General features: G+C 37.9%; 1 protein-coding gene across 2 annotated transcripts in view; it reads left to right on the forward strand.

Annotated features, from left to right (window-relative positions):
• Positions 1–1,166: 1,166 nt before the first annotated feature.
• The window catches only part of asic4a (acid-sensing (proton-gated) ion channel family member 4a), a 110,498-nt gene continuing 84,355 nt past the window's right edge, over positions 1,167–27,309 (forward strand). Inside the window, exon 1 of one of the 2 annotated variants that reach the window (XM_048193239.1) lies at positions 1,167–2,493. In XM_048193239.1, coding sequence (XP_048049196.1) covers positions 1,918–2,493 — 576 coding nt within the window. In that variant the 5' untranslated portion in view covers positions 1,167–1,917. The remainder of the gene's footprint in view (positions 2,494–27,309) is intronic. The other variant, XM_048193238.1, reaches the window with a different exon arrangement.

Below are 27,309 nucleotides of genomic sequence, written 5' to 3' on the forward strand. Positions count from 1 at the left end.
TCTAATTATGTTTGACTTATATTTTATTTATAATAGGCTACCAATGTTTTTTTATATTATAGGTCTATTATTTTGAATTCTTAATAATACACTTCTGGCACATTTAAACTGACACCTGGCATAGTGTTTATTTGTCGTTTCACTGATTTAGATCAGAAATAATGACGATTGTCTTCAGATGATGCTCCGTACCATAGGTGAAGCATAGTTTCTGCAACATTAGTTCCACCTAGCGGAATTACAAAAATACAGCATATTTTGCAAACGGCCCTTTCGCGCGTCTCGCTTGACTCAACTCAAACCCCACAAAACAGCTTTTACGGGTGCTAGTGAAGGCATCAACAGGTAGGCTACTTTCAATAAAAGGTCAAACAAGGCATACTTTCAGTTGTGTTGCTATGTGTCATGAGACTAAGCAACTGCAGCAGCTATAAAACACTCTGTCCATCAAACATAGGCTATCTGCACCAGGTGCATTTTTGATAACGCACCACCCAGCATACCATATCAAAAGGCTTAAAAAATTCAAGAACCAACGCAAACCTTTTTAATCTCCCTTACTTATCACTGATTACTATTAACCTCTTGCATATGCTTAATAGTAATCAGTGATAAGTAAGGGAAATTGAGATTAAAAAAGTTTGTTTTGGTTCTTGAATTTTTAAAGCCTTTTGATTAGCCTTAAAATACTGCATTTCTCCAAATGTTTCATCCCACAGAGATGTGACCTGTAAAGCTAATTGCATTTATAGAAGAAAACTATGCATTAGGGAGATGCATTTTACATAATTTTGTTTGGCAATAGCAAAAGGCTATTAACAGCACGAGAGTGCTCGCCTGTGAAAGAAAAGTGTGAAAGTAGGGTCAAGATCAATACGTTATTTCTGCATCTTCGGTGTCATCCGATCCTAGATCTGGAGACAGGCACTAATTTAAATTCGTGCCAGAGCCCGGTGATGCTACCATTAATTCCTGATAAGAAAGGACCGTTGTACTGCTTTCCTTAATCTTTGACTGATGCTTCTGCACAATCAATATCCTTTCTTTCTCTTTTCCCCTTTTTCTTAGCTTTTTTTTCTCTTGAAGATTGATTGTTCAGAGTTGTGAGCTGTTTACACTCGCTCCTCACGCCTCATTATTGTCGCAATTAGGATGTCTTCTGGGACTAAGGTGGGGGTGGATGGGTGGGGGGCTGACATTAAAATCCACTGACCCTGCTGACGTTCTCATCTTGTCCGGGATGTTTAGCGAAGCAGCCTTTGATGGCAACTTATTGTGGTCAAGGGGTAAGAAAGCATCTCAAACAAGTGGATTAAGTGAGAGAGAGAGAGAGCGAGAGGTGGATGCGAGTGTATACGTACGCGTATGTGTGTGTGTGTGTGAGAGAGAGAGAGCAGGAGACGGAGAGAGAATGCGAGAGGACTGAGAGCGTGGGGGGTGTTTGAGTTGCTGCTGCTTGTGCCGGTGAAGAGGAAATAATCACAGTGTTGCTTCCTCATGAATTATTAAGAAGCCCCCCCAGCCTCTTTTAGCTTGAGCCAAAATGCTGCATTTTCATCTGTGTCTATAAAGCAAAGAAGAGGTCTGTTGTGTGTTTTTCTGTTATTGTTGTTTGTTTCCCTAGGTGTATCACAGCTGGTAAGCAAGACTCGTAAGCGTGCCGAACAAGTGCTCAGATGAGCAGTCCGAGCGCAGCACCACGAGCATCAGCACAGGAGAGCTGAAACTGAGAGACAGAGGCAGTTCCCTCCACTGCGCGCGACAGTAACGGCCGCTCTCGCTCTCGCTCCGCATGCCTTTTTTTCCCTTGTTTTCTTTCTGGAGTTGAGATCTTGTTCGTCAGAGCAACGGGAGTTAGTGGAAACTGGGGCTCCAAGCTGTTATCCAAGCATCCCAAACGCAGACCTGGCTGCCCACATGCCGATCGAATTTGTTTGCAAAATCAAATTTGCAGAGGAGGATGAGAAGCAGAAAGGCAACCAGGATGGGGACAAAGAGAGCCTAATCGAGGAGAGCTGCAGCCCCCCAGCCAAGGACCTGGCCGGCTTTGCCAATGCCAGCTCGCTCCATGGGATTAACCACATCTTTGTGTCGGGCCGGCTGGGAGTCAGACAGACCCTCTGGGCTCTCGCGTTTCTGGTGTCCCTGGCTCTCTTTCTGTACCAGGCGGCAAAGTGTGCCATCTCCTACCTGGAGCATCCTCACGTCACGGCGCTGAACGAGGAGGCCACCCCGGAGATGGTGTTCCCCGCCGTGACCATCTGCAACATCAATCGCTTCCGCTTTTCTGCTCTTACTGACGCCGACATCTACCACCTGGCCAACCTGACCGGCTTGCCCCCCAAAAACAAGGACGGCCACAAGCCCACCGATTTGGAGTATCCGGCGCCGGACATGCAGGACATCTTCAACCGGACGGGTCACCAGCTGGAAGAGATGCTGAAGAGCTGCAACTTCAGCGGACAGAACTGCTCGGCCGAAGACTTTACAGTGGTAAGCCTGAGGAAAGTTTCTGATTCTTGCAGTTTTCAAAGTTGCACTTTTGCTTCAGAAAGTTAGCTTTAGAGGAAAAGGAAATGGCAAAAACCACTTTGGGCCATTTATTATTAGAATCAAGAACGTAATGGAGGTCTAAAGGGCAATAAATGTCCATATTCCTGTATTATTTGCGGGAATAGTGAGTTTATATGCATTTTAGGACCGAATGTTCTGTTCTCAGTTGAAACTGAAGAGTCTGCAGGTGTTGCAAACAAATTCAATTTATCTTTACAAGAGAAAACAATTTCTGTCAGCGGTGAAGTAGATAGATGTGCTTTGTTCTCTGGTTTCCCCTGTAGTGACTATTCATTTGGACATAGCCTTTGTAAATAGGGCACAGACCGGGCTCGCTATACCCTCATTGTGTTCACGGGAGTGGTCCTGTTTCCCTGTACTCATGATTTCTTATAATGTGCCGACAACAGCGGGGGATTCAGCTGTTGTCCTCAAGGGAGAAGAGCAGGGTGCATTTGTATACTTTTCTGATGTTTGATACTTCCACCAGTGTCAGCCGCTGAAAGAGTGAATGGCAACAATATTGCTTTATAAAAACTCTCGCTCGCTTTCCATTCTTGCTGCCTATGCCAAGAGTGAAGTTTCCTCAGTGCTGTATTTCAATCCTGTCACTGTTGGAATTAAATATTTAAAGTTTGAAATCATACATGATTTTTGCATTAGCCAGATTGGTTAAAATGAATAAAACAAATTCCATAAGCCACTCAGGTCCACTCCGGAGGGTCTTATATGTGTCTATCATGCCATATTTAAGTTATGTGTACTGATGGATGAATGAATATTGCTTTGGTAGTAGCAAAGAACATTTGTCAAGTCTTAATAGGATGTGTTGGACATACGTAGCCTTACCTTCCAGAGACGGGTACTTTCTCTGCCTTATCCTGATGATAACATGGAGTGACCCTTTGATGTGTTGTAGAGCTTTGGTCTTCTGTTCTACTAAAGGTTTCTCTCTCAGGTAGATACATAGGTTTGATCATGTACCATTTATGATACAAGAAATTAGAGGTGACAGCTGAGACTCTCTCTCTTTCACTACTACTTTCTTTCACCTCTTCTGTATCTTCACCGTCACCTCTTCGGTCTCTTTTCCCATTGGCCACATCAGGGAAAATGCCATGGTTCTGCAGAAAGATAAAAGCAAAGCTGCGAAAAGAAAAGTGTAAAACATGTGACAGGTAAATGTGAAGTGTTGTGCTCGCTGTTGTTTGTGCTTGCTGTTTGTTGAATTCAAGTGGAACCAGTTATCTGCATCAGACAATAAAAGATGATTTTTCTCACCTTCATGTTGTTCCAAACCTGGATGAATTTTTTTCTGTGGAGCCCAATAAGTGGATATCTGAGAGAGAGAGAGAAAAAAAAGTATTTCAGTCCAGTAACACTGAATTGGGACTGAAACTTTCAAGTTTAAAACAGAATCCAAAAGCACCATAAAAGTGTCATAAATGTAGTCCGTATGACTGAAAATGACATTTCTGTCATTAAGTACTAACCCTCATGTCGTCCCAAACCTGTAAGACCTTTGTTCATCTTCAGAACACAAATTCGGAACCAAGAAAGTTATAAGGTATTAAAGGTATTAAATAAGGTATAAGGTATTAAAGGTATTAAAGACATAGTTAAAATAGTCCACGTGACTTCAGTGTTTCAACCTTAATGTTATGAAGCGCCGAGAATACTCTTTGTGTGCAAAAACAAAACAAAATAACGACAATTTAAACTGTTGTCATATCACAGTTGATGTAGTAAACGCAGTTCAGCGCTTCCGTGTTTACGTCCAAATGGCATCTCAGTATTGGCCAACGCTGTACATTTGAGCAGCACGAAGCATGCGTGTAATGCTGATGCAAGAGCCGGCCAATAATGATTCGGCATTCTGGCATAGAACACGGAAGTGTTAAAGGTACCCTAGATTCAAAAATTGAATTTATCTCGGCATAGTTAAATAACAAGTGTTCAGTACATGGAAATGACATACAGTGAGTCTCAAACTCCATTGTTTTCTCCTTCTTATATAAATCTCATTTGTTTAAAAGACAAATGAACAAAAAATGGCAGATGGAGCAATAATAACTGACATGATTCATGATAACATGATATTTTTAGTGATATTTGTAAATTGTCTTTCTAAATGTTTCGTTAGCATGTTTGCTATTGTACTGTTAAATGTGGTTAAAGTTACCATCGTTTCTTACTGTATTCACGGAGACAAGAGCCATCGCTATTTTCATTATTAAACACTTGCAGTCTGTATAATTCATAAACACAACTCCATTCTTTATAAATCTCTCCAACAGTGCAGCATTAGCCGTTAGCCACGGAGCACAGCCTCAAACTCATTCAGAATCAATGTAAACATCAAAATAAACACTGTACTTACGCAATTAGACATGCTGCATGACGAACACTTTGTAAAGATCCATTTTGAGGGTTATATTAGCTGTGTAAACTTTTTTTTATGTTGTTTAAGGCAAGCGCGAGCTCCGTGGGCGGGGAGCACCAGATTTAAATGGCCACACACCCTGAATCGGCTCATTTCTAATTATGCCCCAAAATAGGCAGTTAAAAAAATGAATAAAAAAAAATCTATGGGGTATTTTGAGCTGAAACTTCACAGACACATTCAGGGGACACCTTAGACTTATATTACATCTTTTTAAAAAATGTTCTAGGGCACCTTTAAACTGCGTTCAATATGTCAACTGCGTATGACAACAGTTCACATTGTTAAATAAAGTCGTTATTTTTGTTTTGTTTTTGTGCACAAGAAGTATTCTCGTCGCTTCATAACATTAAGGTTGAAAATGTGCAATGACAATGCTGCCTATGTGTGCTTCAGAAACCCTCGGATTTCATCAAAAATATGTTAATTTGTGTTCTGAAGATGAATGAAGGTCTTATGGGTTTGGGACGACATGAGTGTGAGTACTTAAGGACAGAAATTTCATTTTTGGGTGAACTAACCCTTTATATGAGTCTTCAGGAGCCACATAAAAAAATTTTGTGAGACGAATGAACAGACAGTTGTTATTGAATTAAAATCATCTGCCCTTGGCCTTTTTGACATGTTCTTAGGGGATAATGAGAGAAGTAACAATGTCTGATTCATTCTTTTGAGTGAGATCTTTTTATTGAATTGGTTGATATGGTGATTCATTCACAAACCAGGTCAGATTTGGTTCTTCTAACTCACTGTTCCATTAGCAGTGGTTAACAGCTTTTGGAGGAAAGGCCTATCACTGAATGTTAACTTAAGTTCCTTACAGAAAGTTATCATATTATTTAAGGTGTGGTCATATTAGTAAAATTTCACAGACAAAAGAAAGTCCATTGTCTACTGTCAATAGTGTAGCAAAGTATGAAGCACAGCTCAAATAGAAGTTACTTGCATATCGAATAGCTTTCTGTTGGTCACTTGACAAACCTAAACACAATCCGAAGTCTGCATGGTTAAAGGGATAGTTCACCCAAAAATGAAAATTTGATGTTTATCTGCTTACCCCCAGCGCATCCAAGGTGTAGGTGACTTTGTTTCTTCAGTAGAACACAAATGATGATTTTTAACTCCAACCGTTGCCGTCTGTCGGTCAAATAATGCTAGTGGATGGGAACTTCTACTATAAGAGTAAATAAAACTTGCATAGACAAGTCCAAATTAAACCCTGCGGCTCGTGACGACACATTGATGTCCTAAGACACGATCGGTTTGTGCGAGAAACCGAACAGTATTTATATAATTTTTTACCTCTAATACACCACTATGTCCAACTGCATTCATCACTCGCTTAGTTTGGTCTGATCGCACTCGGACGGCGGCAGTGATGTCTCGTGCATATACTTCAATGAGAGCGAGACATCACTGCCGCCGTCCGAGCGCGATCAGACCAAACGAATCCAAACAAACCGATCGTTTCGTGTCTTAGGACATCAATGTGTCGTCACGAGCCGCAGGGTTTAATTTGGACTTGTCTATGCAAGTTTTATTTACTCTTATAGAAGTTCCCATCCACTAGCATTATTTGACTGACAGACGGCAACGGTTGGAGTTAAAAATCATCATTTGTGTTCTACTGAAGAAACAAAGTCACCTACATCTTGGATGCGCTGGGGGTAAGCAGATAAACATCAAATTTTCATTTTTGGGTGAACTATCCCTTTAAATTCGCTGTCACGTGGATTCCTATTGAAATGACTGGATTTTGCCTGTGAAAATTCTATGAACCTACCTAATGCACTTAATGGTGTTTCTGCGCCATCTTTGACACTTGAAAGCCTCAATTCCCATTCACTGTAACTGCATGAGAAAAAAACAGCAGTGCATTTTTCACAATTCCTCCATTTGTGTTTCACTGCAGAAAGAAAGTCATACATGTTTTGGAGCAACATGAGTGTTAGTAAATGAGTCAAAATTATCAAGTAGATGTGCACATCCCAAAAAAAAAAAAAAAAAAAACCCAAACTAGGCTCAGGTGCAGGACAACAAAAATACTCTTATGAAAAAAGAAATGTGAAGTCCGCACATCAGGCACATGCCTGGTTGGTCGAAACGTTGCATTATTTAATAAATTATTTGTTGGAGCAGTTATTTTCAGTATGCATACTTCACATTTTGTTAGTAAATGAGGACAGAATTTTTTAGAATTATTTTAAGATTTTAAGATGGGCTATCCCATGTCAGGAGCGGACCTCTTGTAAGCCACAGAAAGACTTCTTTATAAATTAATCTGTTTGGAAAGTTCTCTGCTCCACCGTTCTCTCCCATCAGCCCTGTGATCTGTGTCTGAGAGGCTGTCAGTTAGATTAGTTACAGGCATCTTGCTGTCTCCACGCATGACGAGACACTTCCTCCATCCCACGGGCTGCGCAACCCAGGCAGAAAAACAAGGAGCAATTTTGAGAAGCATCTCTTTAGCCTTTCCTGTGTGACAAGATTGCAGATGTAAGAGTAAACGGGGATCACTGCGACTATCCCAGAAGCCTCATATTAACAGCCGACCGACTGATATTTTTAGCATGGAGTGTGAGAGATGACCTTAGCGGGGCCCGCTGGCCTCTGGGTGTGTGCGGATCACTAGCCTGAGGAAAAGAGCACACGGCGTGCCCGTGTCTAGCCGATTCCAGATGCTGCGTTTATTTAATGACTGCATCAGCAGGGAAAGCGGTATATTTTCGATCAATCACATCCCTGGCATTTAGCCCCACTACTTGGTTTCAGCAATTGCACTCATAATATGAGCTGTTCATTTGTCATTCCCACGCCCCATGTCCTAGAGCTCTTCCCATTCAGAAACATTGCAACAATAATCATTATATCAAAAGAACAGAGGTACTTTTGAATGTCTGCATCATGGATCATCAGACTGTTTCATAATCAAACGAAATGGCAAAAAATCTAAGAGAAGTTTTCAAATTGGATGTGCATATTCATTTCATATTCATTTGTTGCCAAGCACAAATGTTTAATTTATGGTCTTTGATTTATGCTGATGTTAATAAAAATAGCATTTCCATTTTGCCTCATCGAGGTAAATGAATTATGTAACTGCATTCGATTTATGTAGCATTTTGTCTCTCTTGTTGATACAAGAATTTCCTCTTCCAGAAAGCTTATTGCAGTTGACATGCATAACACATTTAAAATTGTACAAACAGCACATCAGTCTAGAATGTTCAGGAAGTTTGTATTTATTTAGAATAAATATGTCTTTGAGTTACTCACATTGTCACAGGGGTCTTATATTCAAGGTAGGGCTGGATGATTAATCGTATTTTAACCGTGATCATGATTTCTGCTGCTTTCGATTAATTAAGTATAACCATCTGTGATACTGGCCCTCTGGTTAGTTATCCTGAAAAAGTGTTTTTTTCTATTGACATTTCTGTTAAAGGTTTACTTGGGTAATTTCAAAACGCTGCTTCATGAAGCTTTAAATCTTTATGAATATTTTGTTTCGAATCAGTGGTTCCAAAGTCACGTGATTTTAGTAAACGAGGCTTTTGAAATTTCAATGGTTCACGTGACTTTGGAAGTACACGTTCTGAACCACTGATTCGAAACAAAAGATTCGTAAAGCTTCGAAGCTTCATGAAGCAGTGTTTTGAAATCTCCCATTACTAGATGAAGAGTTTGGTTCCAAAACGCGATAAACGCCATTTTAAAAAAAAATCGAGTTTCCGCCAAAATCAGTATTATATATGGTCAGTATTGAAAAGTCATTTATTAATTTTGCGCAAAATGCGATATCTGTCGTGTTATTCTGTCATGTTCCCTCCCTTTCTTTCCAAAATGCGACAAACGCCAGTCTCCTTTTTCTCCAAAACGCGATATATCCGCTCTCAACCAATCACAGCGCACCATTCCACCCACTGTAAACATTGAAGGCTTTTTAAAAAGCCGATTTTAATAACAATGTACTTGGCAAATGTGTTTATTTAACAGTGCGGTGGCGCAAGATACTCTTTAATTGGTAATGACAAATAATTTATAACATTAACAAGATGACCCGTTGAATTCATTTTGGGAGCGACGGCTGAATGTATTTTTAGTAAAATGTCTGTACATAAGATAAATATTGGCAGAGTTTAGACTCTGTCATATATGTGTGAATCAACTTACTTTGTTGTGTATTTTCAATTTGAAAAATAACTTTTATATTGATGGATTAATGCATTTTGAAAAAAAAGTATCATGGATTTATTGCATTTTGGGGAAAAAAAATAACATGTTTTTATAATAAACTTTTTAAAATCAAAATGTAGATTTGAACTTTTAATGTTTTTATAACCAAAAGATGCTATGTGAAAGTTTGAAACAGAAAATAGTGGTTTTCATCTTGCCACTTTCTTGGTAAAGAAAACACCTTTTTACTCAAATTAATCAAAATGGAATTATTGCGTTTTGGAACCAAACTCTTCAGATATTGTTGCATAAAGTCATTATTTTGTTTTTGTGACGCACAAAAAGTATTCTCGTCGCTTCATAACATTAAGGTTGAACCACTGTAGTCACATGAACTGTTTTAAATGTCTTTAGTATCTTTCTGGGTATTGAAAGTGTTAATTATCTTTCTGGCAATGGAGGCCTCACTGAGCCATCTGATTTTATCAAAAATATCTTAATTTGTGTTCCGAAGATGAACGAAGGTCTTACAGGGTGAGGGTGAGTAATTAATGACAGAATTTTCATTTTTGGGTTAACTAACCATTTCACTTGCATTGGTCACAAGCCTCCATGAGCTTTCATGCTTGGGGTTGCCAGATTTCATAGAGCTTTTCTCTTAAATAGATACATTTTCTGCCTAGTGTTTTACTTAATCTTCCCAACCTGGCAACCACACACACACTATGATGAAACGCAGATGATCTGAAAACGCAGACAAACATTAGCAATCTCCACTGAGATATTTTGCTCAGAGAGTGTAATACAGCCAGTGTGTTCCTTCACAAGGCCACTTGTGCTATTTGCTGTTACTAAATCTGTGAGCAAACCTTCTCAGTGACAAACTGTAATAAATCCATACATCAATATTGTTTGCGATTGTGGTTGCTGAATAAATTTAAGTGCGCAGCCTCTGAGCTACTATATAAAGTCTTTTTTGTTCTTTTAATAGAAAAACATTAACATAATTTGAAATTGTTAGAATTAATATTCACTGTTTTAACTTTTAAGAAATGCTTAAGGTTTTAATAATTTACAGATTTTGTTAATGTATATGATAATATACATAAATAATAATAAATCAGGAAACTAGATGAGGTAAAATAAACCTTGCGTATGATTTGACATTCTCTTGATTTGTGCTTATGTGAAAGTGCAATAATGGATTAAATTTAAAAAGTTTTTTTTTTCAAATGACAACAATCATGATTAAAAATCGCAATTATAGTATTTGAACAAACTCATGCAGCCCTATTTCAAGGATTCTAGACCAGGTTTTGACTACCCTGTGGGAACCAAATGTCCCAAATCAGACAGTTAGCCAAATCAGCTATATTAGCTTAAAGGATTAGTTCACTTCTGAATGAAATTTTCCTGATAATTTACTCACCCCCATGTCATCCATGATGTTCATGTCTTTCTTTCTTCAGTCGAAAAGAAATTAAGGTTTTTGAGGAAAACATTCCAGGATTTTTCTCCATATAGTGGACTTCAGCGGGGTTCAGCGGAAGGTCCAAATTTCCAAGACGAGCATTTGTGGTTAAAAAGTACATAATTTTTTTTCTTTTTTTTTTAGAAAATGACCGATCGTTTTGTTAGACAATACCCTTATTCCTCTTCTGGGATCATGTAGGTGGGGTGGGTAAATTATCAGAAAATTTTCATTCAAAAGTGAACTAATCCTTTAATACACACACTAAATAATGTCTATGGTACGGTGTTGCCTCCAGGCAACATGGTCTATTTTCGTTTGTTTTTAAAAAAATAAGCCACCAATTGATTGATCAAACGTATCTCAGGACAGAATAACTCAAATACTAATCAATAAAAGTGCAAAAAAGACCAAAACATGACCAAAAGGGGTCCATTTTGTGTCCTGTTTCAGCACATGTGCACATGTCACATGACTCCATATTTTCTCTAATGAAAAGTGCTTTTTTCACTTGTTTGTATCCATTTAATCACCCACATAAAATATGAGTCACCTTCACTGGCAAGTAAAGAAGTATTTTTAAGAACTTTACATTATCATCAAATGTTTTAGAGAAAATAACAAAAAAACTGTGTGTTGCCTCAAGGCAACATTGTACCATAATGGAATCGCATAAGGCATAATAGGTTTGAATACAAATGTATCATATTTCTAAGGAAAAAGAGTTTAAATTATCTAAATATGTTGGCATTTTCACATGATTTTGTAATGCACTTATAAGAATACTAATTCACATACCATATCTGCATACATTATGATCCGCACATTTTCTATAGCACTTTAAAGAGGTATAAACACAGGTAGCAAAGCCAGTTTATGAGGGTGAGGATGAGGAGTTAATGAGGGGTCATACTGTGATGAGGAAGGTTAAATCATAGTGACAATCCATCAGGAAGAGACTGAGGATGAGAGAGAAGATGGAGATGAGGATGAATATGGATATTATAACTTGACATAATAACATAAATATATGATGGTTTGGTAATACTTGTGTTCCACTATGGTACATTGTTGCCTGAGGGCAACAGCTGGATATAAAATTTTACTTTTTATTAAATATGAAACTTTTAATACATTAAAAACTATATAAATTTGTTTGTTTAAGTGTCTAGTTAAATAAATTAATGTTTTCAATAAATATATTTCTTTTTTCTACATGAAAATGCCAAATGTTTCATTTTTTCCATTGTGGTACAATGTTGCCTCGAGGCAACAAACTTATAAAAATTAAATAAATTTAAAAATTATGAAAATGTTTACTGATTTTGTTAAAGTGTCCAATTTTAAGCAGGAAAAACAACACAAATATTTTTTTCCTCATTGATATCATATTGCGTACCATAGAGGGTTAATACAATTATAAGAATGCAATGTTATGGTTAGAGGACAGAAAATACCATTCATTAAGAGTAAAAACAGTATAAGTCATTGGAAAGTCCACACCATGATAGAAAAACATTGTGTGTGTGCGTTTGTGCGTGTGATTTGCAGCATTATTTGCTTTCTGTTCCCCTCGACATGGGGTATAATTAAAACACTCAGCTGTTATTGACTCATGATAATTGCTCACAATAGATATCATAATAAGATGTTTAGACATAATTGAATATAAATAGCTGTGCTTCAGTTTTCCTTTCCACCTAACTGTCAGCTCCTGGTAGTGAAGGGGATTGTGAGTGCTTTAGCTAAGTCCAGCATGTACGTAGAGGTCTTTGGTTCTTTTAGCCTGCTCCACTATGTGTGTTTGCTCTTCCACTTGCTCTGTTTGCGGATGTATTTTCCGATTTTGTTTTAAGCAAGGACAGATCCCTTGTGCATATATTTCTATGGATAACTGAGTGACACTGACCTAGATTGATCTAAAGCCCAGGATGAGGACAGATATTATTATAGGACCACTGTTAGCATTTGTCAGGTCAGTTGGAACAGGAGTGTTGAGAAGCACATGTTTTAATGGATTTACTAGAACTGAATATGTGAGCGAATGGCTCCTGGGGTATGGTGACATGTCTTTAATAAAACAAGTCACTTTCAAATGTCAGGTGTCTTGTCTTGTACGTTTTGCAGCATTGCTGCTTCATTATGGAGTAAATTTCCTTATGTCATCTTTCTTTCCTGTGGTTAGAACTGTCACCGTGACCTAGTTTTTTAGCACATATGCTCCAGACCAAAGGGTCAAGATTTAGCTGGTTAGCATGTGTTGGTAGAAGTCATAACTAGCTTCCACCATCTGGAAGCAAAAAGCATCTTTCTCCATTGACAGTTATTAACTGTTTTCTATTTTAATGTTTTAAAATGTACTTTATTCCTGTGATGAAAAAGCTGAATTGTAGTGGGTGGATTTTTATCATTATAGGGTCGTTGTGTACACACACTGCCAATACACATTTATGTTCAAACACCATGTAAAAGTGAATCTTGCATAATAGGTTCCTATTAATGGATAGCTTTCTCAAGAACTATTAACCTCCTCGTTCCGGACACATTGGCTGCGTTTACACTGGCACAAAAAATCCGATCTTTTGCTCATATCTGACACAGATCGGAATTAGTTGCACACGTGTAAACACACAAATCCACACGAGATCCGATTTTTTCGCATTCGATCTAGCCACTTCCAAATGGTTTTAAATCAGATACATATCCGATCTCTGGACATGCGACCTACTGTACGTCTAAACACGCATATCCGATTCCCATTGGAATTCCAAGCCATCACAAGGCAAGGGCGGCACGTTTGCTCACTAAAAAGGTAGCTTTAATGTTGTATTATGAAGCAGACGTGTTTGTATTGTTTGTATGCACTCGCAATAAAAATTCGCAGCTTTATTATTGAGGTGGGAACTTTATGTCTAACGTTATTTATTTTTCTAGAAAGAAATTGCACGCACACATACATTCAGCAGCTGAATTTTAACCTAATTTTAAAGAGATCGCCTTGTTGTTTTTCTTAAAAGCCAAAAGCTTCTCTCTCCCTAGAGGCCAATTCACACCGCACCGACAAACGCCAACAAACACCAACAAACGCCAACGAACAAGTTGGCCGTTGGATTTAGAATTCTATGAGAAAAAATTGTCATGTTCACACCGCCCCAACAAACACCGACCAACGAGTCTGACTGGGAAAATTCCACAACTACATATGTAACATGTTAACAATATTGTCAGGCAAGTTTATTATATTAATAATATAGTATCATATATTTTCATTGTATTAAAGTATTGAGGCAAAACAAAAATACTCCGGTGTTTAAATTTTTTTTTTTTTTTTTTTTTTTTTTTTTTTTTTTTTTTTTTTAGCGCGACCCTTTTATTAAAAACGTAACTGAAGGTAAACCTGCGTTGCTCTCATAGTGATTAAATTAAGTTGGGTAATGTTAAAGTTGGTTTTATATTCGGCCATTCGGACATCCGTATTCAATAGCCTTGTTAATCACACTACATTGGACATTCAGTGGACATTCACAAATAAATATGCCATTAAAACAATACTTGCCTATTTTGATCGACTGTGAAAAATGTTGTAAGTTGACAATCGTTGGTTGTCAATATCATGTCGCTGCTTAAAATTCGCAAACATTAATTTATTGCACATTTATTGGAAAGTCAGAATTTATCAGAAGTCCGAATGTGCGAATATAAAACCAACTTTACCGAAGTGTTAATTACCTCTCTCTTTCGGTGAAGTGGAGCAGCTGCTCTTGCTGAATGGCACGGATTGCACTATGGACTATTGTACCTTTTGTAGGAGTTTGTACCTTATTGTACAGACGAGTTTGTTGGCGTTTGTTGGCTGTTGTCGGTGCGGTGTGAATTGGCCTTAGCTCGCTCGAATTCATTCAAAAAAAAAAAAAAAAATGGAATTCTAAAACGAATAACTGTAGATGAAATATCAAACGCAAATTACCTTTATTTTCTGGTCTATATAAGTTCAGGTAATCGTGGCCACTCGACATGAAATATATAAATAATTTTAATAGCAAATTTAATAGCGGCCATTCAAAACCCAAGGGTCTACTATGTGCATGTAAAACTATCAATGACAATCATTTTGGGGCAGGAAGTAATGTAAACACAGATATCGGATACCAGTCGCATCTAAAGTGAATGTAAACACGCTGGCCAAAAAATCGGATATGGTCAAAAGATCGGATCTGTGCATTAAGACTTGCAGTGTAAATGCAGCCATTGAGCCGTGGTGTTCGTGTGAGAAACATGGGTTCGAATCGAGCTCGCATGGTGTCCTGATCCCACAATTTTATTTTCATCTGTCTACTTTACTAAAATGTCAAAGAATCTTGTTCAGTTGTTTACAACAGTGATGCACAAGTATGGTAGCTGCAGAAGCAGCCAAAAGTTCTGGAGATGGAGCGGTGTCATGTCTGCTTGAGGTACGAGACATGTGAAAGCTTTTGGCAGTAACAGGTGTTTCACATTGTGTTAGCGAGGAACTGGCACTCTCCGCTCCTGAGGTAGGATGTCTTTCTCTCCGAGAGCTGCCCGAGAGCTCTGTGCTGTGTGAGTGACATCAGGTCCCCCTGCGGGCTCAACGTCTGGCTCTTCTCCGCATTCCCTCTCTCCTTCTTCCGTCTTCCTGACAGAAACACAGGACCGAGGGAGCGTGAAAGTGACCGCGTTCCCGCGGCTCTGTCCAAACAGCCCGTCAATTAGCCGCCCAGTTCCGCTGTCGCAGGTCTCCACAGATTATTGAACCGCTGAACTACCGATACATAAAAATCCTCCACTCAAAGCCTCAGCCTTCAGCTGCCCGCATAACAGTTTATCTCTCCTTCAGCACGCCAGAGACGCAATTGCATGTGAGAGGCATAGCTGTAAACATGCTTATCCTCAAGGCATTCCTACTTTTAGGGGACGTGGGGACTATTGTGACTGTTTACGTTTGTGTGAAGGAGACAAGGGCAGACGGAGCGAACACACATACACACACAACCAATCACAGCGGGGCTATTCGAATCCCCGGCAAATAGATCAGCGCTCTTTAGGCTAAACACATCAGCAGCAGCATTCCATAAGACAACCCACACCTGAGACTGATCGCAGTATTATGAATGCAGAGGCGGCGTTTCACTCAGAGGGATTTTTTTTTTCGTGTTACCATTCCTCTCATCATCCTCCGATTTAGCCAGCCGACTACATCCGAAAAGTCTACAGCTCAAGGGATAGCTTTAAACTTGGCGAAAAAAGCAGGGCCCTAATGTTTGGAGGCTGTAAACTCCCTCCAGAGTCCACAGAGACATTAGTTCCCACTTACATTTGTCTCTTTCTGACAAGCTGTCCTGCGAGCTGTTGGAACGAGTGTATGTGAGCGAGCACGCATACGTGCTTCATCATATACTGATAGACTTGGAGGAGAAGATTGATAGTAACCCCTAACTTCGGCTGTTTGCTTCACCCTCCCTCCTAAATCAATATATTCCTCTGTCAGATTGCTTCCCAGGCCCTAGCCCGGCATGACTAATTATCTTGTTCTCCTGGTTTTGGCGGGAAGTCTGCTGTGTTTGATAATGAGGAGAAACCCATCCGTATGGATACATTTGCACTTCTGCATATAGCTAAATGCATGCGTGCCAATAAAATAAGCTAATGCAGTGCGTTTTCTAATGCAGCAAGATGGATATACTCTTTGGCACGCTGTTTACACATGCCGCAAGAAATTCTGTTTGAGCTTATTTTTCATTCAGAACTTCCTCTTCCCTGTGGCTTAGAGGCAATAAGAAAGCGATAAGCCCTGAAGAGGAGCACAGCGGTCGTCTGTCTTTGGTATCTGACTGGATTTTAATCGGGGGGCGCGATGATATTGTGCGTCCGGTTTCCGAACTACGTGTCAAATATGTTGCCACAAATCATAACTGTTGCTAGGCCCCATTTAGGAGAGGTTCAGCCTTCATATCAGCCTGGCTTTCATATTGTAAAAAATGATTTTACAATATTTTAGTGCATTTTAATAAATATTCTATTTTAATTAATTGTTACTTTTATTCAGCAAGTATGCATTAAATTGATCCAAAGTGACACTAAATACATTTACTGTATAATGTTACAAAAGATTTCTGTTTTAATTAAATTCAAAGTTCTGCCATGAAACTCTAGATGGCACAGGCTGATCAGCATTTGCAGAAACCCTCCACCTTCCCCAGATCCACTTGTATAGATCTGCTATGGGTAATTCATGCTATTTTGTACAGCAGCAGCATGTCTTACTTGCTCACAGCAGCATGGTGTGTTCTGTATTATAATATCCATTTCCATGCCAAACACTCCAAGAGCTGTCATGACAGAAAAGCTTATCTTTTGCATATTCTGTTCATCAAAGAATCCTGAAAATCCACAAAAAAATTAAGCAGCATAACTGTTTTCAACATATAAGAAAATACATAATAAGAAATGTTTCTGAGCACCAAAGCATATTAGAATGATTTCTGAAGGATCATGTGACACTGAATACTGGAGTAATGATGCTGAAAATTCAGCTTTGCCATCACAGGAATAAATTACATTTTAAAATATATTCAAATAGAAAATCGTTATTTTAAATTGTAATAATTTTTCACAATATTACTGTTTTTATTGTATTTCTGATCAAATAAATGTAGCTTTGAAGAGACTTTAAAAACATTTAAATGTTTACAGATCCCAAACTTTTGAACAGTAGTGTAGAAATTAACATTTTAAAATGAACCACAATTTATTAATTCTGTAAAAGTATTGTTTACTGTTATTTTATGATACCTAATGCTTTAACTAAATAATGTTTAAAAATGTAATGTTATTGTAAAGTGTTCACAAAACTTTAAAGTTTCTTACATATCACATATTTTCCTTTCAAATATACTGCAATTATTGATTTATATCAACTGACCCAACTGAGAAGTTTTAATTTGCTCATTTTGTTCTCAGTCAAGCAAGATTCACATTCACTTAGGAAGGAGCCTGAATCTCCACAAGACTAAAATCCTCGAATTAAACCAGTTACAAATTCATGTTAAAAATTAATCAGGCCTTGTGAACGGGCTTCTCCTCCGTCTTCGTGCCACGGTTTAATTACTGTATGAAAAAGCAGCATATGCTTAAATATCAAATGAATCGCACAAGTGAAAATCTTTGTTCTGTTTAGTGCATGGAAATGTCAGTGTGGAGAGGGTAAGGCAACATTAAAGTGGAAAATAAAAGAACATAAATGTCACTCAGTGTATTCTGGTCTGCGGTCTAGCAGAGCATGAAGGGCTGGCATGTCTGCTTGGTTGGACGATTACCCTGTGCTCTGAATTATGTCGAATGTCACACACTTGGCACTGCCTTTTGCTGATCTTTGGGGTTTGTTTGTACACTTGAGCACATTACCGAGCAGAGTGTACTGTTTCGTAAAATTTGTGTTGATACCCGGAACTCCGTGTGCAAACATGTCTAATACAAATAGCAAATTTAGCATCAGCATGTCCAATTGTCATTGGATTGCACTGACAACATTATGTTCATTGTGCAACATTATGCAATTCAGAATTTTTATTTATATATGTATTTGTTTATAATGTTTTGTTTCTTATTGATTGATTGATTGATTGATTGATTGATTGATTGAAAAACTGAGACCTCTCACACTTCTTAGATTTGTGTTAGTCAGCTGTCGGGTTTCTGAAATGAATACCCGTAGATAACTGCTACTGTTGTGCGGTGGTCTTCTTCAATATAATGCGAGTGTATAAAATCATCATACTGCTATAAAACAGTGAACACACTATCAATTGTTCATCAAAAATCACCACATAGCCTGTATACAATGATTCCAAATCTTGAAGACAAACTGTGAGAATCTCGTGCTCGCACAATGAATCTAAATCTTAGTCAAACAAAGAGCGAATATGTTCGTCTCTGTTTTGAGCAACAAACCCCTTTGCTTTAATCCTTCCCTCAGGAGACGGACGCAGAACACCGCAACTCTTCACCCTCCCTCTCCTCAGTGCAGATAGCAGAGCTGAAGGCTCTTGAACACAAGCTTCCAGAGGGGAGTGTCATTTTGTTTTGTTTTTTTCCACGAGCAGCAGTGAATTTGATATACTTTTTGGATTAACAAAATTACTTCTAGCTAATTTTCATTCATTAAATTCTTTATGGACCTATATTGGTCCACTGGTAGAACTGTTTTTATTTGATATTTGATGGGGCTTATGGACATTTTTTAGAGCCCTTAGCTTGTAAATGCAAGCATGTTAAGTATGGGTATTGTATATTTAGCTGCATCCAGCTTATTGAAAATAATCTCAGTAACTCTCTAGTCATTTTATTCAGCATGTTTATTTGTTAGAACTAATAAGCCGCATTGCGTGTGGTAAATGATACTGAAAATGGTCCTGTGTGACTGTAATTATCTGGCAACAAGCGAGTCTTAACGAGGAGCTTAGAATGGGCCACTTTGGACAACTAACTATCTATAAAGGCCCTAGGCGCACGTAAACGCACAGCAAACGATTATTTCCCATGATTGGAAAAAAAACTCAACAGAAGAGCTGCATATTTCCAGATAAACTGAGAATCACATTTTTTTTCTTCAAAAAGAGATCATGATTTTCCCTTGATTCTGAACAGGCAACTGAAAAAAACAGGCAAAAAAAAAAAGACTGTAAAATAATAATAATATATATATATATATATATATATATATATATATATATAAATTTACAGTAATTTACTAGGTTCTGACAAAAATGTTAATTGCTGTAGTCCATTTAAAAATGTTTGATTAATAAGAATAAATTATTATAAAAAAAATCTGTTTGAATGAATGATTCAATGACTCACTCACTCATAAATACTTCAATTGTTTCATTATTGGATGGATCTGGATGGTAGGTTTAGGGTGGGGTTAAGTCATTCGTATGAATTCATTCATGTTTGGTAACTCGTAAAATACTCGTAAACTCTTAAAATTTTGATTCGAAACAAAGCTTTGAAGCTTCATGAAGCAGTGTTTTGAAATCGGCCGTCACTAGATATCGTTGAAAAGTCATTATTTTGTTTTTTTTGATGCACAAAAAGTATTCTCGTCACTTTATAATATTAAGGTAGAACCACTGTAGTCACATGAGCTGTTTTAAATATGTCTTTAGTACCTTTCTGGATCTTGAGAGGTTCAGTGACATTGCTGGCAATGGAGGCCTCACTGAGCCATCGGATTTCATCAAAAATATCTTAATTGGAGTTCCGAAGATGAATGAAGATCTTACGGGTGTAGAACGACATGAGGGTGAGTAATTAATGACATAATTTTCATTTTTGGGTGAACTAACCCTTTAATAGACACAAACAAATTGTTATCATTTAGGAATAAGATCACATCGAGATCGCTTTTCACAATTAATTCAGCTCTACTCAGTTTGAATACAACAAAATTTATATGGACTATATGTATACAAACATCTCTATGCGTTTCCCTCCCAGCAGACAATGCCGTAACAATGACGTTCACAGTGAGGTATGCAGCACATTAGCCAGTCATTCATCTCAAGGTTTCATCGATGTTGACAAACCACTCGACCTTCAGATGCATAGAAATGTCATCTAATTCATCAAGCTCTGCTTGATTCGCTACCCCTCATTTTCCCATCCAAGTACATTTCGGTTATGAAGTGTCCTGAAGAACACATTACACTGTAATGAAGCCACTAGAAAGGACAAAATTACATTGCATCATGCCGCACAATGAAATGTGATGCAGCATCTATTTATTCAGCTGTGTTCTTTAAAGGCCCATAGTATGAAAAATGTACGACTCTGCATCGGAAATAACCTTGTGGAGAGTAATTGTTTTGTAATAAACAAGTGGGGTACGTATGCTAACTCTTAAACTGTCTTTTTATGTTTGCAGATGAAGTTCATGTTTGCAATGAGGCGAGTTATGATTTCTGTTAGTAAACTGACTGGTCGTGTAAACCACCTTCAGGAGAAATTCGGGCGAGTTTGCTGCAGCCGGCAGGATTTCAGTGTTGATAATCAGGGCGCTGACATCCTGAGTGAAATTTTTCTGACACCTTTGGAGCACTAATGGCTGAGGCTGTTTACTACAGTAAGCTGTAGTCGCACACATGCTGTAGGCTATAGCTGTTTGTGGTCACAGAACCAGCCAAAACACAGCCCTGATGTGAATATGTAAATCATAATTGTGGGAAGCTACCCTGTTCAATTTTCTTCTTTTAGCATTCTCCCGAGTTTAAAGGACAGACACTTTTTTTGTAACCAAATAGCTTTTATTATAATCCATTTTTACTTCCAGACAGTAGATGTATGTAGCTCAGTCTTCTTTTAAAAAAGGTTTCCCACATTCTCCCTCAGCTCAGAGAGTACCGTCAGTTCAGTGCCTGTGTCTGAAGTCTGTTGCTTTTGATGTGAAATTTGCTCTGTGTGATTCAAGGCCATGTCGGACATTTGCAGTATAAGAACTGCTGGCAGCAGCTGGGACCCACTAAACGGCCACCCAGTGTTTTTGACACGTTCATAACCAACAGAAGGAACACATTTCAGAGTTCAATATTCAGCTAGTCTCTGCTGGATCTTTTTTAGACATCAATTTCTATGTACATAGGGGTCCAAAAGTCTGAGACAACTAGTGGAAATGTTTAAATTTCACATTTGTCTAGTTTAATACTACAACATTTCATTTTGATGTAATATACATTACCATTTAAAAGTTCGGGGTCAGTAATTTTTTTTAAATGTTTTTGAAAGAAGCCTTTTATGCTCACCAAGGCTACATGTATATAATCAAAAATACAGTAAGAAACAGTAATACTGATGAATAGCAATTCAAAATAACTGTTTTCTACTTTGATTTCAAAATGCAATTTATTCCTGTGATGGCAAAGCTGAATTTTCAGTCATTACTCAAGTAGTCATTACTCAAGTCCTCAGTGTCACATGATCCTTCAGAAATCAATGTTATCAATGTTGAAAACAGTTGTCATGAACTGCGTTGTTTTATTTTTTTATAATCTTTCCTATGGTTAATTTATATTGTTAGTATGCTTTTTACATAAATGTATACTTTAGAAATAAAAGGCATTTTTCCTACCCTGATTTTAGCCCTCTGATTTGAACGCTCTGTTTTAAGGGGCGTGTCTGCTGTGAGACTTCAGTGTGAACACCCACTGCTTTGATTGGCTAACATCTTCGCAATATGAAATAGCCAAGTATTATTCTCTCAAAAACTTTTAGCACATTTTTACTATTGCAGCTCTCAAGGTAAACTAATCGTGTAAAGTGTTATATATACTGTTATATATAGTGTTATATATATTATATTTACTTCTATGGCATTCTATTTAGATTGTGGCATGAAAGGTTGCGGTGATGAACATGTAGCCGATCACAGACATGTTGTTGAGCGCATGAAAGCAGTTATCTTGTCATTGCAACTCGATTTCTGCACATTAACGAATGCTTTCTTCATAACTAACAGTGCAAGCACAATGTAACTAAGAGATTCATTGAATAAAATGGGAGTTTTGACACGAGTCCAGAACTCAGTCACTGATAAACTTGCTCTGTTTGATTGACAGCTCTAGCGATTGTAAAGGGAGCGTTCTTTGATCGCGTTCTATATATAATTTAATCACCGTTTAAATAAGTTATATAAGTTAAATAAGTTGACCGTTTAATCATTGTTTTTTTAAGTAAAGCATGGTTTTGACATGAAACTCACTACAGTGGACTACAGCATCAAAAAATGATAAAGCTAGACCAAGACAAATGGCAAAAATCAGGGCTATAAATACACAGACTACTAATGAGCAAATGAACAACACCTGAATGAAATGAAATCACATGACACATGAAAACAAAGAGCCCAACCAAACACCAGCCTTACAATGTGCTTAGACATTGGCTACTGTACTCGTGTTTGTTTTAAAGTTTTAAAGATAGACATATGGTCATTTTTTAATAGAAAGTTGTTAAAAATACAGAACCCATGTTGGAAAAACATTATCATATCAAACTTAACTGTATATTATACATTTATTTTCTTGCAGCCCAGGCTGTGACCTCTTTCAATCATGGTGTTGTCCTTTCACCTGACAGTGCTCCCAAAGATTAATTCTGTTTGTCCTAATGTATGGTAATGAGAAAGTTGTGTGGATTTGATTGTCAATAACTTGAAATACGGCCCTGCTCCCTAAATGCTTGTGCCGTTCAATAACCTATTAAAGTTGAATCACAGATAAGTTGGCGTGCATCAGGAAAGCAATCTGAAATTTGTGCTGACATTGATCCAGCAGGAAAGGACCTGATGGCTCCGATTAACACTTGTGTCCCGGGAGATGCAGGGAGAGAGAGATGCTGGACTGTTAATATCGTGTCATGTCCCTGGCTTTCCCCGGCAGAATGAGCTCCGTTTATGAGCTCCATATAAAATGTAAAAGCAAACAATTCCGTGACTAGCCGCAGAATTGTATAAGAATTTGTTCACGCTTTCTGTAGCAGGAAGCAGAACAAATGGATTGATTTCTGTTTGGTAAGTGTTTCATGCAGAGTACACCTGTTCACTTTAAAATAGGAAATCATTCCAAACAAAAGAAGTCTAGTCCTCATTAATTAACTTCAAATTAGCCTTGTAACGTCACTCCTGAGTGTTCTGAGATTTTCGCACAGTGCCTCATTTGGAGAGAGCTCTGCATTAATGCAGCTTTAATTTTAGTGGATGATTTTGCACACACAGCCACATAAAGTGTCCAGAATGGAATCAGCGTCATCCATGTAGCATATTTCCCAAAATGCGTTTCCAACAGCAAAATGTCACTGAAAGCTGCAAGGTAAAAATGATGCCTCATCCTTCTTTTGTATTTTCAAACCAATGATAAGGGCATCATTTAGAGTAAATATGTCTATTAATGAGGGATATAACTCTGGCTCGTGTTTTCAATTGCCCTTGACATTCTCGTCGGGATTAAAGAACAGCTAATGGAGCACTTCAGGAAGGAAGCGTTAAGACCAGGAATAAATGTCACAGCTGTTCAGTCACAAATCACAGTGCAATTTTTCCCCTCTTTTCGTCCTTCTTGACCTTCATGCCCTGTTCTTGGGAAAATGAAGAACATGTTAACATTTCGTTTATATGCATAAGGCCCTTGAAAGAAGCCCAGAATCCCATTTGCCAAGTAAAAAGTGAATGTATGTTGTCTGAAGGTGATATTACAATACAAACTTTATATTCCACAGTGTGAGCCAAACAGTCAGGAGTAGGTTCTTGCCATCCATCCTCGACAGCTGACAAAGAGCAATGCTGAGGGAAGGACCTTTGAAACTGTAGTTAAATAGTACTTAAATAGTACATAAGCTTGGACTGTAGGTGAAAGACATTATTAAAGTAGCTAGGTACAAGATAAACGCATAACATTTTTCTTAATCAGTATTTTTGTCTTGTTTATCAGTACAAAAAGATACATTTACTTAAAAAGAAAAATTTTATGTGATATTAAATGGGTCCTATTATGCATTTATCTGGGTGCTGCACATTTTATGGAGGACAGCTTCCAGAACCTAAGAGAGTACAATGCCAGCTACGCACAAACGCTTCTCCTGAAAGACAGAGCAGTTCCCACTTTGTCGGGACTCTGGACAATCAGTTATGGATCACAACCTATAAGTTTGTTTTATTATTTGTTGTTGTGTTTTCTATTAACAGTTCCAGTTATAAGTTTTATGTTGGTGCTACAATGTAAACAAAGGGGAAAGCTGTTTGGCTCTGCTAGCTAACATTATAGTGTTGATGTAGTGTTTAGCTATGGAACTCTGAAACGTCCTGTAAAATCCTGTGCTTGGAAAGGTTCTGTATGATCCTCTTGTTCGTAAACATTCTTAGGGCTTGAATTGGTATGGCACAATTTAATGTCATCATTAATATTTACACCTGAGCAGATGAAACTCGTGGTTATGGTAAGGGTTAAAGTAAAGTAGTTCGCCAATCACAACACACTGGGCCAGCTAGCCAATCAGAGCATTTCAGAAGGAGGGGCTTTAGTGAAACAGGAATGAAACAGAGTGTTTCCTGTTCCTATTCTAGTGTACCCCAAAAACAAAATTAAGACTTTGTAACAGGGCATAATAGAACCCATTTCATTTTTTTGAGAAAGAGAGAGAGAATATATCTTGAATTAAAACAATTTGATGATTGTTTTTCTTGATTTAAGCATACATTATTAGATTTATCTTTAAATAATTTAAGATATCTTAGTTTGAACCCAAAGTTTAAAGAATTGACCGTTCGCGAAGACGAACGGTCCTTTAGTTACTAAAGGTTTAGTTACCCCTTTAGTTACTGTTGCTACGTTCGACAAGCCAGGCCAGAGCAAAGACACTGACAATGCATCGACAGACAAGACAGAGCAGGCTACTTTTTGTCATTTCTAAAGAAATTTAAACAATAAATACCAATTTGTGGCTCTTTAACGTGTCATGACAGATCGCTGTAGCACCTCAGTTCAAGCGGCTCGTGAACCGATCATCTATTCCTACAAATTCATTTATAGCATCAAAAAAACATGAATGAACATCAGAAGGAATGTTGTTTCAACCGTGGAAAGACTCAACATTTCAGTTCACAACATTTTTCAAGTTCAAGTCCACCGACTGCTTTGTCAGACAAAATGGCGGATTCGGCGTTATGATTGGTTAGATCGCCTGTCAATCAAACTCCCGTCGAAGGGTCAGTTAGTTCACTTCCAAATTAAAATTTCCTGATAATTTACTCACCCCCTTGTCATCCAAGATGTTTATGTCTTTCTTTCTTCAGTCGAAAAGAAATTAAGGTTTTTGAGGAAAACATTCCAGGATTTTTTCTCCATATAGTGGACTTCAACAGGGTTCAACGGGTTGAAGGTCCAAGTTTCAATGCAGCTTCAAAGGGCTCTACACGATCCCAGCCAAGGATTTTTTCTTCTTAAAAAAAAAAAAAAAAAAAAAAAGATATACTTTTAACCACAAGTGATCATCTTGTACTAGCTCTACGATGTGCCACGCATTACGTAATCATGTTCTAAAGGTCACACGTGACATAGGCGGAATTACCGCGGTAGGGCAAAAAATCTAATTTTCTCCTCCAACTTCAAAATCGTCAAACATGGTTGTTTTACCTTTTATTTGTAAAGGCCGTTTGACTTAGTCTTTGCACGTTCACTTGGTAAACAGTTGCTCGGTACTTCCGCCTACCTCACATGTGACCTATGTAATGCGTGGCGCATCACAGAGCTAGTGCTAGATGAGCATTTGTGGTTAAAAAGTATATCATTTTTTTTTTTTTAGAAAATGACCAATCGTTTCACTAGATAAGACCCTTATTCCTTGTCTGAGATTGTGTAGAGCCCTTTGAAGCTGCATTGAAACTGCAATTTCAACCTTCAACCCGTTGAACCCTGTTGAAGTCCACTATATGGAGAAAAATCCTGGAATGTTTTCCTCAAAAACCTTAATTTCTTTTCGACTGAAGAAAGAAAGAAAGACATAAACATCTTGGATGACATGGGGGTGAGTAAATTATCAGGAAATTTTAATTCTGAAGTGAATTAATCCTTTAACGTCTTGCTTTTTAATTATTTATGTCGCAAATTTATATTGTTTTAATGGGAAATTCTGTGGGATTTCTAACTCCATCAATCAGTGCAGATTACATAATCCTCTCCTCGTTTAATCTGTAATTGAGATGAAACTGAGGCTGATGCCAGGCATTTATTTACCTCAAGGCCACTGCAAATTTCTCAGGCAGAAAATGCGCCATATTTCAGGCAGGCTTTACGTGTAATGGAACCACAGCGTTCACAGAGCCCCTCTTTGACAACTTTTGAACGAATAATGGAACCACATAGAAATGAGTCGGTGAAACTGAGTGGAAAGCTTTAGATTATACATGAAAAGCGGCAACACAGCAGGTGTAATGAAGCTCACGACGAGGTCACCTTTCTCTTTTTCTCTCTCTTTCTGTTTCTCTCTTTCTCTTTATCTTTTTTTATGAATGCAGCTCTTGGAGTGTGGCTTGATCTCTGTAGACAGAACATGTACTTGGATGTTGCATAAATAAAAGCATTTCCAACCCAAACAGTGGAATAACTTGCCTGGGATTAGCATTTCATTAAAATAGAAGTGTGAAGGTTTGAAGACAAAAGGTGTGAACCGTGGAGCAAGAGTGGGACCGTTGCAGTCTGCCTGCTCGGAATATGTAAGAGCTCATGAACTCTGATTTGAAAAGCTCACAATGAATTAAACATGCAGCGTCTTTACCTTACACTGAATAGTAACAACTTTTAGGGATGTCCACAAGGTTGTTGGATCAGAAATTAACTTTACATTACAAGTTTGTTCAGCAGGTTTTTTATTTACAACATACTTATTTATTAGATACTTTGTGGTTCTTGTTATTAGTCTCTTTTTTTTATGAGAACGTGTTTATTTCAGTGGTATTTTTTGCGAGTCTGTGCGTACATTAGCGTGTGACGGACTTCTGAAATGCAGATGGAAATGTGGAACGTTTTGGTTTTTAGTCCAATGTAAATTCATGTTCCAGTTTGATTCGATGTTTATGGGTTTATGGGTTAAAGCCATGTGG

The sequence above is a fragment of the Megalobrama amblycephala genome, linkage group LG6 (assembly GCF_018812025.1).
Source record: "Megalobrama amblycephala isolate DHTTF-2021 linkage group LG6, ASM1881202v1, whole genome shotgun sequence".
Taxonomy (NCBI): Eukaryota; Metazoa; Chordata; class Actinopteri; order Cypriniformes; family Xenocyprididae; genus Megalobrama; species Megalobrama amblycephala.